Below are 19,806 nucleotides of genomic sequence, written 5' to 3' on the forward strand. Positions count from 1 at the left end.
TAAAAGAAGAACCTGATGCTGCACGTTGGGGGCTGCGATTGGACGATACTTCTCAGGTTGTGATTGGACTGCGGGGTCATATGACAGCTGGAAAGGGGAAGTTAGTGGAGAGCAGCTGGAAGGGTGAGCTGATGGGATGAATGGGATCGGGACTTGTCATCTTGTGTTCGGTGTGATCGGCTGTGTGTCTTCCGGCCCGTTAGCTGTGTGTTGTCAGGTGATGGAGATCCCATGTCTGTGCTTTGTTGTCACATCTGATGTCCTCATCTATGACTGACTCTATGGACGGACATTCTTGTGGCTGGATGTACCACTGGATGGGGATTCAGATATTCCGGGTGTGAGACACTAAGGATGGGGCACTGGTTTTCCCCCTGACACCAAGGATGGGGCACTGTTCCTCCCCCTGACACCAAGGATGGGGCACTGTTCCTCCCCCTGACACCAGGGATGGGGCACTGTTCCTCCCCCTGACACCAGGGATGGGGCACTGTTCCTCCCCCTGACACCAGGGATGGGGCACTGTTCCTCCCCCTGACACCAGGGATGGGGCACTGTTCCTCCCCCTGACACCAGGGATGGGGCACTGTTCCTCCCCCTGACACCAAGGACTGCGGTGGGCATTCTGACACTGGGGTCGGGGGGGAAATGACTGACACCCCCAGTGACACTAATACAGTGATCTGTGCTAATAAAAAGCACTGACACTGTACTAATGACACTGGGCAGGAAGGGGTTAACATCTGGGGCGATCAAGGGTGTGCTGTGTTTTACATTATGTGCTGTGTGTATTTTATTTGGGAGACATGCTGTGCAGAGAAATACAAAGCAACATGTCCATGCTGACTGGGGAGAGATCTGTGTTGTTTACACACAGGACTATCCCCTGTCAGCCTTCCCCGAGGACCGCTGGGTGCCATCAGGGAATTATGGTCCAGGACCCGGTGATTGACCCCCCTAGCCACCAATGGCGGTGCAAGTAGGGCGGCACGCGCACCTCCTACCCGGAAATGCAAGTCACGTGTGTATGTATGTATATATGTATATATATATATATATATATATATATATACGTGATTTTGCACTGTCCTGAAACAGTAGTTCTGCTACAGGGTGGCGGGCAAGTGGTTAAGGATGGTGGTGTAGGAGAAGGGCAGGGCAAGCATAACTTCATCTGCATGAAGGCACTCTTTATGTCTGGAGGGAAAGAAATGTAATCTCCAAACACGGAAAGGTTCTCCACAGTGAGAGCTGTGAAAATGTGGAATAGACTCCCTCAAGAGTTTGGTTCTGGCCATATCAGTGGATTTCTTCAAAAAAGTCCTGGATTCTTTCTTAGATACACAGAATATAACTGGATATTAACATTTATAGGTAAAGTTGATCCAGGGAATATCCGATTGCCTCTCGGGGGATCAGGAAGGAATTTTTTTCCCTGCAGGAGCAAATTGGATCATGCTTTGCTGAGTTTTTTTTTGCCTTCCTCTGGATCAACTGTGGGTGTAGGATTGTAACTTTTTTTTTTTTCTATGGTTGAACTGGATGGACTTTTGTCTTTTGATCAGCCAGACTAACTATGTACAGTGGGGATCGAAAGTTTGGGCACCCCAGCTAAAAATTTGTATTAATGTGCATAAAGAAGCCAAGGAAAGATGGAAAAATCTCCAAAAGGCATCAAATTACAGATTAGACATTCTTATAATATGTCAACAAAAGTTAGATTTTATTTCCATCATTTGCACTTTCAAAATAACAAAACAAAAAAATGGCGTCTGCAAAAGTTTGGGCACCCTGCAGAATTTATAGCATGCACTGCCCCCTTTGCCAAGCTGAGACCTGCCAGTGTCATGGATTGTTCTCAATCATTGTCTGGGAAGACCAGGTGATGTCAATCTCAAAGGTTTTAAATGCCCGGACTCATCTGACCTTGCCCCAACAATCGGCACCATGGGTTCTTCTAAGCAGTTGTCTAGAAAACTGAAACTGAAAATAGTTGACGCTCACAAAGCTGGAGAAGGCTATAAGAAGATGGCAAAGCGTTTTAAGATGTCAATATCCTCTGTTCGGAATGTAATTAAGAAATGGCAGTCATCGGGAACAGTGGAAGTTAAAGCAAGATCTGGAAGACCAAGAAAAATATCAGACAGAACAGCTCGCAGGATTGTGAGAAAAACAATTCAAAACCCACGTTTGACTGCACGATCCCTCCAGAAAGATCTGGCAGACACTGGAGTTGTGGTACACTATTCCACTATAAAGAGATACTTGTACAAATATGGTCTTCATGGAAGAGTCATCAGAAGAAAACCTCTTCTACGTCCTCACCACAAAAATCATTGTTTGAACTTTGCAAATGAACATATAGACAAGCCTGATGCATTTTGGAAACAAGTTCTGTGGACCGATGAGGTTAAAATTGAACTTTTTGGCCGGAATGAGCAAAGGTACGTTTGGAGAAGAAGGGGCACAGAATTTAATGAAAAGAACCTCTGTCCAACTGTTAAGCATGGGGTTGGATCAATCATGCTTTGGGGTTGTGTTGCAGCCAGTGGCACAGGGAACATCTCACGAGTAGAAGGAAAAATGGATTCAATAAAATTTCAGCAAATTTTGGATGGTAACTTGATGCCATCTGTGAAAAAGCTGAAGTTAAAGAGAGGATGGGTTCTACAAATGGATAATGATCCTAAGCACACCTCGAAATCCACGGGGGATTACATCAAGAGGCGTAAACTGAAGGTTTTGCCATGGCCTTCACAATCTCCTGACCTCAACATAATTGAAAATCTATGGATAGACCTTAAAGAGCAGTGCGTGACAGACAGCCCAGAAATCTCAAAGAACTGAAAGACTTTTGTAAGGAAGAATGGGCAAAGATACCTCAAACAAGAATTGAAAGACTCTTGGCTGGCTACAAAAAGCGTTTACAAGCTGTGATACTTGCCAAAGGGGGCAGTACAAGATATTAACTCTGCAGGGTGCCCAAACTTTTGCAGACGCCATTTTTTTGTTTTCTGTTATTTTGAAAGTGTAAATGATGGAAATAAAATCTAACTTTTGTTGACATATTATAAGAATGTCTAATCTGTAATTTGATGCCTTTTGGAGATTTTTCCATCTTTCCTTGGCTTCTTTATGCACATTAATACAAATTTTTAGCTGGGGTGCCCAAACTTTCGATCCCCACTGTAACTATGAAGACAAAACTGGACTCCATGGACTAGTAAGTAACTGGGGAGTTCATAGAGCGTATATGACATTTTTTAGAACTGCTTTCACATGACAAATCTTAGGGTGGGGGACCAATCCATGTACATATTGGAAACAGGTACATGAATTTAGGGCACTCACCGTGTGTGAAGATTCATGGAGACCAGTGTCCATACTGAATATTTCATCTCCAGTACAGCTGCGCTGCCTCTGCATCTATCACACAGACCGCTGATTAAGGGCCAGTTCACACTGACCTGCGCTAAAATGTATGGAAAATGCATGTACATTTCCATCCATTTTAGGTCTGCTGACGTCTGCTCACTTGTGATGTCCATTGACCTACATTGTGACATCTGTTGATATGTGCAGCATTATGGTGTGAATAGGACACATTGGGAATTATTGCTTTTTCAGATGTCCTACCGTTGATCTGTGTTTTGCGAGGCTTTGGTGCAAATTAACCCAAAGGAGGAGTTTTGTAGCTGAGTGAATGGACCTGATGGCAAAGCTGAGAGACTAGTTCACCATCAGGTCTTCTCCCCTTGTGATTGACAGCAGGCAGTGGGTGGATCCATAGCCAATTGGACAACCAGCTGCTGGCTATAGAATCCGCCCACTTCCTTTTGTCAATCACAAGTTGGTAGTGGACCTGATAGGGAACTAGTCAATCACAAGTTGGGAGTGGATCTGATGGGGAACTAGTCAATCACAAGTTGGGAGTAGAACTGATGGGGGACTAGTCAATCGCAAGTTGGGAGTGGACCTGATATGGGGAACTAGTCTTATCAGCTTCGTTATCAGGTTCCACCCACTGTCAGTGTCACTGGTTGTTAAGAGCCTGTAAGCTGTGAACCTGACAGGGTCCTTGTCATCTAGTGACTGGTGGGTAGGGGAGTGGGTTGCGGCTGCAACTTATAGTTGGTCTTAAAGTAGAGCTGAACCCATTGATTTAAAGCAGAACTTCATCCTTTATGCCATTCCCCCCAACACTTTTGGACTTTTTTTTTTTTTCTGCGGTGGGGAGCGGGTACTTTGTCTAAGTAGGTACCTGCTCCCACTTTTGGTTGGATCGCCTAGGCATTTCAGCTGGAAGTTCACCCCCCCTTCCTTCTCTCTGCTTGCGACCTCTTGGGACACGTCACAGGGGTTCCAAAGACCAGCAGAGAACCGGCCCAGGTGAGGATGGCGCTAGATCATTGGATGGGTAATGTCCTTTTTTGAAAGTCAGCATTTAAAGTACTTGAAGACCCTCTTTAACCATTTCCCAAAACTGTCACATCTAAGGCATACTGTGAATGATAACTGTCACAGCTACTTGTGCTCTCAACTGACCTGTCAAGTCATCAGGTGTCATCTGGCCTTGCATGTTTTTTTTCCCCCTCCATTATCAGCTCTGTAGAAGTGTGCAGGGAATCTGCAAGATGGGAATACAGAAATACAAGCTGCAGGTCCCTGAAATCAACCTGGTTACAGCTTGCAGCAGCTTAGTGTGTGCAGAATATGGGAGGAGTAGAACCCCTTCAGGTTTTTATTGTGTCTCTAGGGAGATTCACACTGACTGTTAGTCCCGGTGACCATTGTCTTCTGTACGGTGATGGGAAATCAGAAATGATTGAGTTGTAAGAGGAAGAGGTGACATGAAATCTTCCAATAGGGACACCTGTTGTGGTGACAACTGCCTAAGAGATGATATTTTCCTGCTAACAAGGGGTCTCCTCTTTTGTCCTGCTGTATCTTTGGGACATGAAGTGACAAGGAGTCTCCATGACACAGACAGTAAAATGCTAACAGGATCTTAACCGTTCCCTACTATATCCAGAGCTAAAAGAACAAAGGTTTGGCTTTAGATACTTTAAGCAAAAAGCATCCATAAGTCTTGTTCTCCAAAGAAATTCAAGCTAAAGGACAGTAAAGTCAAGTTTGGGCCATAGCAAGAGTTAGGAAAGATTTCCCTGTTAGGTTTCTGAGCAGTATTATTTATTTATTATTATTTATTTCAGGTACTTGTATATCGCCATCAATTTAAGCAGTGCTTTACATATATATTGTACATTCACATCAGTCCCTAACCCTCAAGGGGCATACAGTCTAGGTCCCTAACTCACATACACATGCTAGGGCAAATTTAGACCGGAACCAATTAACCTACCTGCATGTCTTTGGAGTGCGGAAGGAAACCGAAGTACCCAGAGGAAACCCATGCAGGCACAGGGAGAACATGCAAATTCCAGGCAGGTGGTGCCGTGGCTGGGAATCGAACCAACGACCCTAGTACTGCCAGGCAAAAGTGTTAACCATTTAGCCACTGTGCTGCCCTAATCCCCTTTCTATTCCACCCAAAAAAAAAAAAAATCAATTTTCACCCCAAAATGACAGCATCATTTCCCCTCCCCTCTACATATTACACAACAACTTTTTCTTTTTGTTTCTGTGAAGCAAGTACATGTTTTTGGTAGTTCTCACTCGCCCTTCCTCTTTACTCACCTAAGCAGGGATGATGTACTCTAGGAATTGCTGACTTTTAGTTTTTCCCCTAGCCAGGTGACGTTCCTCTTTAACTGTTCTGCTACCTGATTTTTCCTTTGTTCAGATTTTCACGTGACCTGTGAAAATGACATAGTATTTGCTGGGCTTTGTCTATTTCACCTCGTCTTCTTGTTGTTGTGTGTGATATCCTTGAAAAACGCATATGCAATGGTCATCCTTTGTTTTGTGTTATACCTGATTATTCGATTTTCTGTACTGCTTTGCTTTTTTGTAGCCATCAAACATGTGGTTCCTGCTTGTTCTGCTTCCATTCCAAGTTGGACTGAGTGGCGCGGTGGATAGTGATTGGGTCCATTTGCCCAGTAAATGTGAAGGTATGACTAGCAGTATAAATGCATGTGTGTGATAAATATAGAATGCTAGTATACTGTAGCTGTCAGATTATTATTATTATTGTACAGAATTTATATAGCACCAACAGTTTGCTCAGCGCTTTACAATATAATGGGAGACAGTACAGCAACAATACAGTTCAATACAAGAGGGATAGGAGGGCCCTGCTCCTTGGAGCTTACAATCTAAGAGGGAGGGGCTAGTGGTACAAAAGGTAATAACTGTGGGGGATGGAGTGGTAGGAGGAATAGAAGATTCCATTGTTGGCAGAGGGCAGGATAGGCTTCCCTGAAGAGAGAGGTTTTCAGAGATCGCCTAAAAGTGAGCAGAGTAGACGATAGTGTGATAAATTGGGATAGAGAGTTCCAGAGGATGGGGGAAGCTCTGGAGAAGTCCTGGAGACGATCATGGAAGGAGGAGACAAGGGAGCTAGAGAGTAGGAGGTCATGCGAGAGAGCGGAGAGTACAGTTTGGGTGATATTTGGAGACAAGATTGGTGATGTAATTTGGGGCAGAGTTATAAATGGCTTTGTGTTATTGTTAATGTTTTGAATTTTATCTGTTGGGCAATGGGAAGCCAGTGGAGAGATTGGCAGAGAGGGGTGGCTGATATGGAATGGTTAGTAAGTTGGATGAGTCTGGCAGCAGCATTCATGATAGACTGAAGAGCCTGCAATGAGGTAGGCCAATGAGGAGGGAGTTACAATAGTCAAGGCGAGAGATAACCAGGGAGTGAATAAATTAGAATAGATTAGAACTGTCAGCATTGTTGATTTTAATGGAACTGACCTGTTTTAGCTATTATCAAATGCATCACAAAGAAAAAATAAAAATCTTCTGATTGGCAGTTAAGACTAGGTCAGTAAGCTGCAGGACACAGACTAACCATGGATAAGAATTGCTTAAATTCAGGATTGGGACAGAATGAGGGAAATGATTTTTCAGTGTACATGTAAACAAATGCAAAGTGAAATGTAAGTCTGTGTGTGGTTTTAGCTTTTAAAATTCTAATTTAAGACTGGACATTCAAGTTCTTGTATAGGTCCAGCTGTGCATGGTTCCCTTTTTAAAAACAGGGTGTTGGAACAAGGAATGAGCCAAGATAGGATTGCAAGGATGATTAAAAGGGTTACAAGGTCTGCCAAACAGTCTTACAATTCCCTCTGAATGTGTAATTGCTGGGCCTAGGCTCTCACTACATGCTTCTATGGATTGATGCACAAATGATGTACTCCGCAATACGTCATTCATGCCAGCTACTCTTGACAAATGGAAGGTATTGAAATCTTGTCCCCAACCCATCCCCCCCCTCCCCTGTTTGTTTTCTATAGCATCCGAGACATGGCAGCCTCCCAGCTCTTTAATGTAACCAAACAGATGCTTTGAGCTGAAACCCCGCTTTAGAGTCTCTGCTATGATCTTTGAAGATGAATCACTTTACAGTACATTTAACTACAGTGGTCGGGGATGGCTTGTATGAAAACTTTTGCTGCTTGCTAAGAATACTGTATGTAATAAGATTCATGTCCATAGTCTTGGCACAGGTGTCCTATAAAAGATAAGTTCACCTTTGGAAAAATGTTACATCTTCCACCCGTATTTAGGGTGGAACATTAACTTTCCCAATGCTGCAGCCACTGCTTGATTTCCCCCCATCCCTGTGACAGCAGGAGCTGAAAACAGCGCGAACGCATGGGGCTCCGCCCATACACCGCCATGTCATTCATTCACAGTTCTGTGCATGAATGAACTAAAAGTCCCGACAGCCTTTGCGGCTGTCAGCTTGTAGTTCTCAATGAACTGCCACGGCGCTGTGATAGTTCATTGAGTCTTCCTGTCAGACTGTGTTTGCTTGCCTGTACGGGCAAGCAGATACACTGACCGTTTTCAGGAGTCCTGCATGGCACCAAAGATCTGCTGATCGCTGGTGCAATGCTTTCCAGGCTCCAAAAAAAAAAAAAATTTAGTAATCAAAAGTATCAAATAAAAGGGCATTTATTATTATTTTTTTTTTCTTGTAAGAAGTGAACTTATCTTATAAGGTTGTGTCAAATAATACAAAATCATCTGGACTCATCTCACTCTTCTTTTCACTTAAAGTATATGTGAACCCTCACCTTGTAAAACAACTCATTCAGCTTTAAAATAGAAATGAAACGCAAAACATTTGCGTATAGATATAAAAAAACATTATAAATACTTTTTTTTTTTTTTTTTCCCCTCTTTTATAAGAAATAATATACCCTCTGCTCTCAGCTGCTAGGGGAGGAGAAATAGCAGTACACTACATTTCCCAGTAAAAGGCTGTGCAGGGGGGATCTGTCAGGACAAATCTGATCTTTGGAGGAGAGCAGGCTGAGTTCCCAGCTTAGCTGGAGAACTGACCACAGTGTGTTCTGCTTAGTGTGCTCAGTTTTTAATAGGAAAGCAGAGGGACTGACAGGAACATCTGGGATTTCACACAAAGGAAGCAATATAAAGAGAACAGGATACTTTTTCATACAAGTATGTGGTATAGCAGGCACACATCAGCAATAAGAAACGTTAGATTTACATATTCTTTAAAACGACTATTTACTGTGATATTGAATGGGGTCATCCTCCTTTTTTTTTTTTTTTTTTTTTTTTTTTAATGAACTCTAGCATTCACAGTATAACTCGATACATGATGTTTTCTATTGCAGTTTGCAAGTATGTTGCTTTAGAACTGAAATCCTCTTTTGAAGAGACCTCTCGGACACATGAAGTAATTGATACTCGATATGGATTTCTAGATGACAGAAATAAGAAAAAGATCAAATACACAAACTCGTAAGTTCCTCTCAAAATAATTTCCTATGTTTGCTCTTGCCTTGGTAAACTACAGGATGTAAACCTTTTTTCTTTTTAACCACTTGCCTACCTGGCACTTTCACCCCCTTCCTGCCCAGACCAATTTCCAGCTTTCAGCGCTGTCACATTTTGAATAACAATTGCACGGTCATGCAACACTGCACCCATATGAAATGTTTATCATTTTTTTAAGACAGGTAGAGCTTTCTTTTGGTGGTATTTAATCACCTCCTGGGTTTTTTATTTTTTGCTAAACAAACCAAAAACAACTGAAAATTTTGAAAAAAAAAAAGTTTTTTTCTTTTGTTTTTTGTGATAAAATTTTGTAAGTGATTTTTCACCTTCACTGATGTGCGCTAATGAGGCTGCAGTGATGAGCACTGATAAGCTACACTGATAGGTGGCACTGATGGGCACTGATGAGGAGGCACTGGTAGGTTGTACTGATGGGCATTGACAGGCGGCACTGATAGGCAGCACTGACTGGCACTGATAGGCGACACTGGGTGGCACTGATAGGCATCACTGATAAGTGGCACTGACTGGCGCTGATAGGTGACACTGAAAGGAAGCTCAGATGGGCATTGATGTGGCACTGATGGGCACTTGCAGGTGGCATTGATGGGCACTGACAGCTGGCATTGATGGACACTGACAGGTGGCACTGCTGGGGCTATACTGATCATCAGGGCACACTGATCATCAGTGCCCTGATGATCAGTGTACATGTCCCCTCTGAGGAATGCCGATTACCAGCTCTCGTATCCTCACGAGCTGTCCGCGTGACAGCTCCTGAGGAGAGAAATACCGATAACCGGCATTTCCCTATTTACATGCTATCATCTGTGATTGGACACAGCTGGTCACATGACCGAGCCGACGTCTTCGGCTCTTTCCGTTGATCGGTGATTAGCTGTGTCCGAGGGACATAGCGCATCGCCGCGCTGTGCGCCCCCGGAGCCGTGCATGCACGGTTATGACGTCCTCCCAGAATGAGAGAACCGCCTTGTGCCCGTCATTTCCTTGTATGCGGTAAACAGCTATCTTACGTGTTTCCCACATGCTCCTATCCTAATGTAACAATTTAGTTTCTTTCTTGAAATACATTCTAAATAGGTCTGTCTTGAGATAATTCAAGACTCCAGATTGCTGGAATGAATTAATGCTGTGGCATTGATCATGTGATGGTTTCTGAAGGGAAGAAGTGAGTGCTGATTGGCTGTTTCTTGCTGAAAGTCAGCTCTCCAAGTCCTCAATTGACTTCAGTAGAGACTGGGGGAACATTACGAAAACTGGTGCACTCAGAATCTGGTGCAGCTGTGCATGGTAGCCAGTCAGCTCCAAGTTTAGTAAATACCCCCCCCCCCCCCACCCACCCAAGTGATCAATGTTTTATTTTCTCAAGAAAAGGTGCATCTATTTCACAGCTTTGTTTCTTTTTTTCAGTAAAGGGAAATTGGGCACCTTGCTGCCATGAGGGTATGCCTGAGGAATTTCATATTAGACTTGGAAATATCTAAAGATCATAAACCTAAAAGAAAACCATTTAGGGGCGAAAGGAATAGGTAGGCCAAAAAAGTAAATGTAAAGCTGATACACCAGTATGGTTCTATAAGTGAACATGGAAAAGAGAGAACCCCGGTTCTTCTGACATCTCCAAAAGCAATCACTGCTCTCAGGGTGAATAGAATGGAGGAGCTCTGTGGTCATATACCAAAAGCAGAGTATCTTATAGGAGTTTTTGTTATAAAGCGTGCAAACTGAGCTTTTGGCTGCCTGGGAACAGACAACCTGTCAAGCTTCAGGAGTCGGCTCTTCACCCAGAACCCTCTGCCAATCAAGCATGTAAAGATGCTTCCCCAAAGTTTGCATTAGATATGAATTTACTATTTTATGTATATCCAAAATTAATCCTTTCTGGGAAAGACCTACCAAAATTATTTTTTCAAAAGGGGTTAATTTGGAGAACTGTAAGGAAAGAGTGATAGTTTGGGCATAGTGTTGTATCTGTAAGTATCCATAAAATACATAGTTTGGTAACTTGAATCTGTCTTTAAACATTTCAAAGGGTAGTGCTTGGATCAACCAGGTGGCTATAATGAAATAATGAAGGAAGGAGTGCCCACATTCACAAAAACACAAGAGCACAACAACATTTGCCAGCTACTACTATAGTCTCTTGGACAAACAATGAATAGCTGATGGCTGGGCTCAGTCTTTCCTTGCAGTACAATTAAATATTTTCAGTTCAGTTAGGAGCAGAGGAAGCACAGGGTTGCAAAATTGGAGAGAGGACTGCAGATGTTTCTGGCTGATTTCAGACTGTACTGATGTAGGTCACAGGAGTGCAGTTCATTCTGCACTTCTGTGATCCATTCTCAACCAACATAGGGCTAAAGCCTGCTGTTGACCAACTTTGCTCAGCTGGTCCAGGCTGGGAATGATCCCAACTTTACAGTCCGGATCAACCCAGATGCCTGTACCGGCAGCAGGATCAGACTCTGAGTGAGCTGCTGGGAGACAGAGCCAGCCGCTCCTGCACAGCCCAGCACTCCAGTTAGTGCTGGAGGGGCAGAGCAGAGAGCCGGTGACCTCTCGTCCGACATCTGTGCCTGACCTCACAAATGCGACAGTCACCAGCTGTCTGCTCCGTGAAGGCTGAGAACTGATTGATCCCTGATTGATCAGCGGTCTTTGATTGTTCAGTTCTCAGTCTTAGATGCGGCATGGGACAGATGCAGCTTCAGATCAATACTCACCTTGGTGAGTACATTTTTTTTTTTTTTTTTTAAACCTGAACTTCTATTTTAATTTGCAGGTACAGATTGTTGCAAGTTTTAAACAGCCACCACTTGGCTCATAGGCATGGACCTCCGCTTGTTGATGGGTCTTACAAGAATTGTTGAGTATTCGCTACTGGCTCAGTTTTTCATTGGGAAAACCCTGGGATGGTCTATAGGAAAGTCTCTTGGATTTCTCCAGGAGAATCATACCTGCCTTTTTTACGATTGGGGCAGCTCCAGTCCTGCCATGGCTGCCAAAAACATTTGGCACCCAATAATTCCTTGAGATTTCACTATCAAGGGGAGAAGGAGGTGTTGCAATCAAAATTCTGAAGGGGACCTAGCTTGGGCTTTCTGCTGGTAATTCTTTACTATATATGTAATAGTACAGTGGAAAACCATTCTAGGCAACATACAGTACAGACAAAAGAATATTGTCATCCATGGAGCAATATTATTGAGAAAGGGCCTTAGCTATATAGTGTACAAAATACACTATATTGCCCAAAGTATTTGGACCTTTGCCTTTACACGCACATGAACTTTAATGGCATCCCAGTCTTGGCTGTAGGGTTCAATATTGAGTTGGCTCACCCTTTGTGGTTATAACCGCTTCAACTCTTCTGGGAAGGCTGTCCAAAAGGTTTAGGAGTGTGCCTTTGGGAATGTTTGACCATTCTTCCAGAAGAGCATTTGTGAGATCAGGTACTGATGTCGGACGAGAAGGCCTGGCTCGCAGTCTCTGCCATCCCCAAACTGTACCCACAAAGTTGGGAGCATGAAATTGTCCAAAATGTGTGGTATTCTGACACCTTAAGAGTTCCCTTCACTAGAGTTAAAGCCCAACCCCTGAAAAACAACCCCACACCATAATTCCCCCTCTTGGCACAATGCAGTCAGACAATTACCGTTCTGGTAACTGCCAAACTTGGGACACGTCCATCAGATTGCCAGACAGAGAAGTGTGATTGGTCACTCCAGAGAACACATCTCCACTGCTGTAGAGTCCAGTAGTGGCGTGCTTTACACCACTGCATCTGACGCTTTGCATTGCACTTGGTGATGTAAGGCTTGGATGCATCTGCTCAGCCATGGAAACCCATTCCACGAAGCTCTCTACGCACTGTTGTGCTAATCTGAAGGCCACACGAAGTTTGGAGGTTACATAGTAACATAGTTAGTCTGGCTGAAAAAAGACGAAAGTCCATCCAGTTCAACCATAGAAAAAAAAAAAGTTATAATCCTATCTTCACAGTTGATCCAGAGGAAGGCAAAAAAAAAAAACCCTCAGCAAAGCACGATCCAATTTGCTCCTGCTGGGAAAAAATTCCTTCCTGATCCCCTGAGAGGCAATCGGATATTCCCTGGATCAACTTTACCTATAAATGTTAGTGTCCAGTTATATTCTGTGTTTCTAAGAAAGAATCCAGGCCTTTTTTAAATCAATCCACTGAGCTGGCCAGAACCAACTCTTGAGGGAGTCTATTCCACATTCTCACAGCTCTCACTGTGAAGAAACCTTTCTGTGTTTGGAGATTAAATTTATTTTTCTCCAGATGTAAAGAGTGCTCCCTTGTCCTCTGTGATGACCTCAGGCTGAATAACTCTACACTGAGTTCACTATATGGACCACTGATGTATTTCTACATATTGATCATATTCCCCCTTAATCTCTTCTCAAAAGAGAATAAATTCAGTTCCTCTAATCTTTCCTCATAGCTGAGCTCCTCCATGCCTCTTATCAGTTTGGTTGCCCTTCTCTTTACTTTCTCCAGTTCCCCAATGTTCATTCTGTGAATTGGTGCCCAAAACTCAACTGCATATTCCAGATGAGGTATTACTAATGATTTGTTCTGGGGTAATATGATATCTCTCTCTCTGGAGTCTATACTTCTCCTAATACAAGAGAGGATTTTGCTCGCTTTAGAAACCACAAGCTTAATAATGGCAATGCCAAGCTGCGATCTACCAGAACTCCCAGATCCTTCTCCACCATTGATTCCCCCAGTTGTTCTCCCCCTAGCATGTATGATGCATGCATATTCTTAGTCCCCCAGTGCATAACCTTACATTTATCAACATTAAACCTCATTTGCAACATAGTTGCCCAATTACACAGAGCATTGAGGTTGGCTTGTAAATTGAAGACATCCTGTAAGGACGTTATTCCACTGCACAACTTGGTGTCATCTGCAAAGACTGAAGTGGGATTTTTAATCTTAGACCCTATATCATTTATAAATATGTTAAAAAGTAAGGGTCCCAACACTGAACCTTGGGGTACACCACTGACACCCCTAGACCATTCAGAGTATGAATCATTAACCACTACTCTGAATACGATCTTTTAGCCAGTTTTCTATCTATTTACATACAGATTTTTCTAAGCCCGTAGACTTTACCTTACACATTAGCTGTGTGTGGGGAACTGTGTCAAACGCTTTTGCAAAATCCAAGTATGCTTTATTCTGTCTACATATTTGTGGATCATATCGATTGTGAGCCAATGTGGATCATCTGGAGCTGTGTCAATACCATGCCCATTATGGACAAGAGCTCCCCTATGCTACTTGTTATACACAAAGTTGAAGAAAGTATTTAATACATTTGCGTTCTTTGTCCCCAGTCACCCACTCTAGATTATTTTGTAAAGGGCCTACATGCTCATACCGGACCTTTTTACTATTAATATATTTGAAGAATTTTTTGGGGTTGGTTCTGCTATCTTTTGTAATCGATCGTTTTCAGTCTATTATATTCTTTGTAATTTTTAAATGATGATAGCATTCCTTCATTTTTATATTGAATAAAAGCTCTTTTCTTATCTATAGCCTTTTTAACTTTGGCTGTAAGCCACATATGTTTGATTTTTAGCCTTTTAAACTTTTTGCCCATGGGAATATATTTTGCAGTGTGTTCACATATAGTCTTTTTGAAGAACTCTCATTTCTGTGTTGTGTTCATCAATGCCAATATTCCTTCCCAGTCTAAGTCTTGGAGAGCAGCTCAGTCTTGGAAATGAAAATTAGCTCTCTTGAAATTGAGCGTTTTTTATTTTTCCCGTATGTTCTTGCTGTTTACAGCTAACAATAAATTAAATCATGTTATGGTCACTGCTAACTATGTTCTTTTATATGGACATTTGTAATAAGCTCTGCATGGTTTGAGATTACCAGGTCCAGCAGAGCATCATTCCTAGTAGGGGCCTCTATGAACTGTACCATAAAATTGTCCTGTAGTAGGCTTAAAAATGTTTGCCCTTTAACTGTTCCTGCAGTACCATTACTCCAGTCAATTTCCGGGTAGTTAAAATCCCCCATTATTATCACTGTCCCAGGCTCTTGTAGCTCTTTCGATCTATGCAAGGAGCTGAGTTTTCACCTCCTCATTAACACTGGGAGGCCTATAACAAACTCCAATGATTACCTTTGTAGCACGCACCCCCATGTGCAGTTCCACCCATAATACTTCAGCATCATCACACTCTCCATCAACTAGGTCCTCTTTTACACTCGCTCTGAGATCACTTCTCACATAGAGACAGACACCACCACATTTCCTATTTACTCTGTCTCTCCAAAAGAGAACATAGCCAGGAATATTAATGGCTCAGTCATGCAAAGAATGAAGCCAAGATTCAGCAATACCAATTAAATCATAGTTCTCTTCATGCAACAAAACTTCCAACTCACCTATTTTGCTTGGCAGACTTCTGGCATTGGTGAACAAACAAATCTTTAGCTATTGACTGTGCAGGCAGTTTGCGACTTCTGTGTACTTCAGCATGGGCTGACCCCGCTCTGTCATTTTTCGTGGCTGAGTTGCTGTTGTTCTCAGTTGCTTCCACTTTGTTATAATACCACTAACAGTTGAGCGTGGAATATTTAGTAGCAAGGAAATGTCACAGATGGACTTGCATAGGTGGCAACCTATCACGGTACCACGCTTGAATTGACAGCGCTCCTGAGAGCAACCCATTCTTTCACATATGTTTGTAGAAGCAGTCTGCATGCCTAAGTGCTTGATTTTACACACCTATGGCCATGGAGGTGATTAGACCACCCGAATCCAATGATTTGGAGGGCTGGCCCAATACTTTCAGCAATAGTGTATATGGTTTCATCTGTTTTGTTACTTTTCTTTCTACTGCTATTGCTAGTTGCTTCTAACCATTTTGCACTTCATTTTTTTAAAGGGTTTTTTTTTTTTCATGCTGTTTTGATCTAATTGTGTTTTATCAGTGTTGGCAGCAGTATGGCCCTGGCACAATCATATCTGTACAGATTTCTGTTATCCAAGTCTTCTCCCACTTACAGCAAAAGTAACTGGAAATTTGTCTTGTTTTCAGAGATATCCGTCTGATCGATGTCACAGAAGGCCTCTGTCAAAGACTGTTGGAGTACAACCTTCACAAAGAGCGAACTGGCAGCAATCGCTTTGCTAAGGTATTTTAATGCACTAACACAAGTCTTCCCATTTGCTAAAGGGGAACTTTACCACCTAAAATAAAACTGCAAACAGGCAGGATTTTTACTGCACAAGAGGCATACTATGTCTCTTCTGCATTAAAGCTACTTACCTGCCTCTGCACTGTACACTGTGCATGCGCAGCTCAGTGTGCAATTTCTGTGTATAATTTCTGCAATACCGAGATGACTGAACTTCTGCAAATGTGCCCTGCCAATGATCCCATAAACCCCCAGGCTGAAGATGTCAGTGGATGGTGGGAAGATCCAGGACATCACAGCGCTGCAGAGAAGGTGAGTGTAGTTCTGCTTTAAAAGTACCTGTATAAGGCAATAAAAGATGTATTTTCAATAACCCCAAAAATATCAGTGTGGCTTTTGACTATTAAACTACAAGAATTACGTAAAAGGCTCCAGTGGGTTTTGTATCTGTATAAGTTTGCAGCAGATGGCTGTCTGTAGACAGCAGACATGAGTTGCAGCAGAATCTAAAGGTTACCAGGTTACCGTAGCTATTTTTATTAATTCATATAGGTATGGTGGATGAAGAGGAGCATCAATCTGCATGCTTAGAATTGCAAATGTGTACTTTCAAAAGCAGATTTTTCTTTTCGCAGCCTTCTTACTAAATGTTTAACTGCTATTAAGGCTGAAAATGCAATATGCTACTTCACAGGATTTTTTTTTTTTTGTCCAAGAAATACATATATAAATAACAACAAAATTAACATACATAAACAATCATGTCATTTACATGTGTGAAAAGCAGATATTTACTTTATCTGTATAAGTTTGCAGCAGATTGCAGCAGATATTTACTGTGTACTCCTGGTTATAAAATTCCCTATTTTTTGCTTACTTGAGACATTTGGCCATGTTCGTAACACCATGCATATCATTGCAACTATTTTGTGTATCCAGGTGGATTATACCTTGTTTTTTTCAGGACAAATTGGGCTTTCCTTTTGTGGTAAATGGTAACCGATATCTCCCTGATCTCCCTCTATATAAGAAAATATACTGCTAAGTTTAAAAAAATCTGACTTGGGACCAGTTTTTTTCCTTTTTTGATTTAAAAAAAAAGAAAACTTATATATATATATATATATATATATATATATATATATATATATATATATATATATATAAATAAATAAATAAATTTTCTTTAATCAAAGGACAACTGGCCCCAAATCAGATTTTTTTTAAATAGCTGTATATTTCTTGCTACTACCACCACTTACCAGCGAAGAACAACCCAAAATAAATTCTCCTGCTCCTGATGATCGCAGTGATACAACATATGTGTGTATTTGTTGTTTGTACCCGTAGTACGGCCCAGAAACAATAGTGCGCTTTGTTTCTTTTTTTTTTTTTTTTTTTGTTTCCTACCTAAAACACACTGACACTGATCCTAGCTTAAAAAAATGCTTTTTAAACAAAAAAAATAAATATTGCCCAAAATATACTGACCATGACCTTTGATCCCAAATAGCTATTCATTTAGCTTTTTTTAATTTTATTTTGTTTATACATTCATTTGTTTATAGCTTCTCCCTGCAATGAGAGAGAGGGATACAATGTATCTGTCTCTCTCCAGTCAGAAAGTAAATGCATGGGTAGGCTGTATAGTGCCTGATCACTTTGATAGCCAGTCAGAGGGTATCGCGTGATCAGGTGACCCAGAACTGGAAGTCCTGGTCAGTCCTGTTAGTATGGGACCTGGGGTTCTCAGTGAGAGCCCAGTCTCTTTGCTGGGAGCACACTGTGTGGACTCAATCCCAGCATAAAGACAGATATGTTCCTAGATTGTAAGCTCGTAAGAGTAGGGCCCTCTTACCCCTCGTACGTTGTTTGTTGTTGTTGTACTGTGCCATGTATTGTCCCCCCTATTGTACAGCGCTGAGCAAACCCTTTGGCGCTATATAAACTCGTAGTAATAATAATAATAATAATATATGTGACCCCATGGAAAAAAAGCCCAGGCCACACATGTGTATGGTCGGCGGGAAGGGGCTAATGTTCTTTGGGGGTTTACATTAATATTTGACATTTAGTATTTCAATCTAGAGCGTGTCAACCCTAACAATGAACATCTTTTATTTGCTCCCTTTTTTGTTTTGTTTAAAATTCCATTGAAAGTATCTTTCTACCTCTGGTTACACTCCTCAGAACAGGGGTCTATTGAGAACTCGGTAACCCTTCATTCACTTGTACTATGGGATAAACTCAAGGGTTCATTCAAACTAGTGTTCCCCCCACTGCCCTCTTGTATTTTTTTATATCCATCCATGCTTCTATCTGGCCTGTCAACCCAGTCTCATTTAGGCTTTGGAAACACTTAGGCTTGTCCCGATTATGCGTGCTGGATACTGTCATGGCCCTGAAATCCTTCTCTGCTCTACAACAAGCTCAAATCTCAGGAAGGGAACCTTTCCATTACTTACAGTGATCCTATTTTTTCACCCCATATATTAATACACATTCTTTTTTAACAAGTGACACTCTTGAGGGTATCTTTAACATGGATCCGCATGCCCTGGGCATAATCTCCAAATTGTATTCCCATCTCACAGAAGCACCTTCTAACTTTCCTTCCTATGCCACCACTTGGACCTCAGACTTGGCATACACCTAGTGAAGGAGAAATGTGATGGTATTTGGGCAACAACTAAATTTTCCTCACAGAATATGTTGAAAATAGAAACTAACTACAAAGTTTTATTGCTGGTTCACACCACAAAAACGCACTGCAGATATGTGCCGGATGCATCTTTGCTTACAGTTCACACCACATTTACTCACTCCAGATGCGTTTCTGCATGCTTGTTTTTTTTATGCGTTTGATGCATTTTTTATGCTTTCCAGTGCATTTTTTTCCCCAAGGTTTCCTGGGGTTTTTCTTTTCATGTGATGTGTTCCAGTGTGTTTTTGATGCGTTCCAGTGCAGCTTTGATGCATTTTGCCATATCCAGTACAGTTCTGTGCAGAGAAAATGCAGCATGTACTCCTTTATTTCCTGCACTGGAACTGACTGCACTGGTATGAACTATTCCATTGAAACCCATATAATCTATTATATGATCTGGCATGCAATCAGTTCTGTGATCAGGGAAGAAGACTGTGTACAGCCCGAGCACCTCCAGACACAGCTACATACTACTTCCAGAGGAGGGAAGCCTTTACCTGGAGGGAATCTTCTGTCCGGCTGACTCATCTTCATCCTAAGGAGGCCCTGTAAGTCCAGCAGATCGGTTGATGACACCTCTCCCTGGGGGATAACGACATCTGTAGGATTTGATATACACATGCGCATTTCCTATGTGCGGTCGGTGAGTGCGCATTTCTGCCATTTTCCCAGATCACTCTAAGTTGTGTCCACCACATTCACGGACCGATTTGCATTTTTGAATTTATTGATAGAACTTTTTATATCTAACTTTTTATTCTGTTTTTTTAGCGCTGCACTTTATTTTATTGCTTATACCAGAGGTGGTTGTGATTACCTCTAGTGCTATTAGCTGCTTATTTATCTCCTCAATATTAGCGCTCACTGTGTTACACATATAATCTATTATCCATGTGTTTTTGATGAAGAAGAAAAAATGCACTGGAAATTTTTGCCAATCTAT

The 19,806-nt window shown here is 42.0% G+C and overlaps 1 protein-coding gene across 2 annotated transcripts in view; it reads left to right on the plus strand.

The window, feature by feature from the left end:
- Positions 1-19,806, plus strand: part of CNPY3 (canopy FGF signaling regulator 3) — a 32,558-nt gene continuing 12,752 nt past the window's right edge. Inside the window, exons 1-4 of one of the 2 annotated variants that reach the window (XM_089656496.1) lie at positions 1-123; positions 5,975-6,074; positions 8,778-8,904; positions 16,057-16,153. In XM_089656496.1, coding sequence (XP_089512622.1) covers positions 5,984-6,074; positions 8,778-8,904; positions 16,057-16,153 — 315 coding nt within the window. In that variant the 5' untranslated portion in view covers positions 1-123; positions 5,975-5,983. Of the gene's footprint in view, positions 124-170; positions 218-5,974; positions 6,075-8,777; positions 8,905-16,056; positions 16,154-19,806 lie in introns of those variants that run through there. The other variant, XM_089656495.1, reaches the window with a different exon arrangement.

Source organism: Staurois parvus, unplaced genomic scaffold (genome assembly GCF_062004578.1).
Source record: "Staurois parvus isolate SC_StPar_1 unplaced genomic scaffold, SC_StPar_1.0 ptg000910l, whole genome shotgun sequence".
Lineage (NCBI taxonomy): Eukaryota > Metazoa > Chordata > Amphibia > Anura > Ranidae > Staurois > Staurois parvus.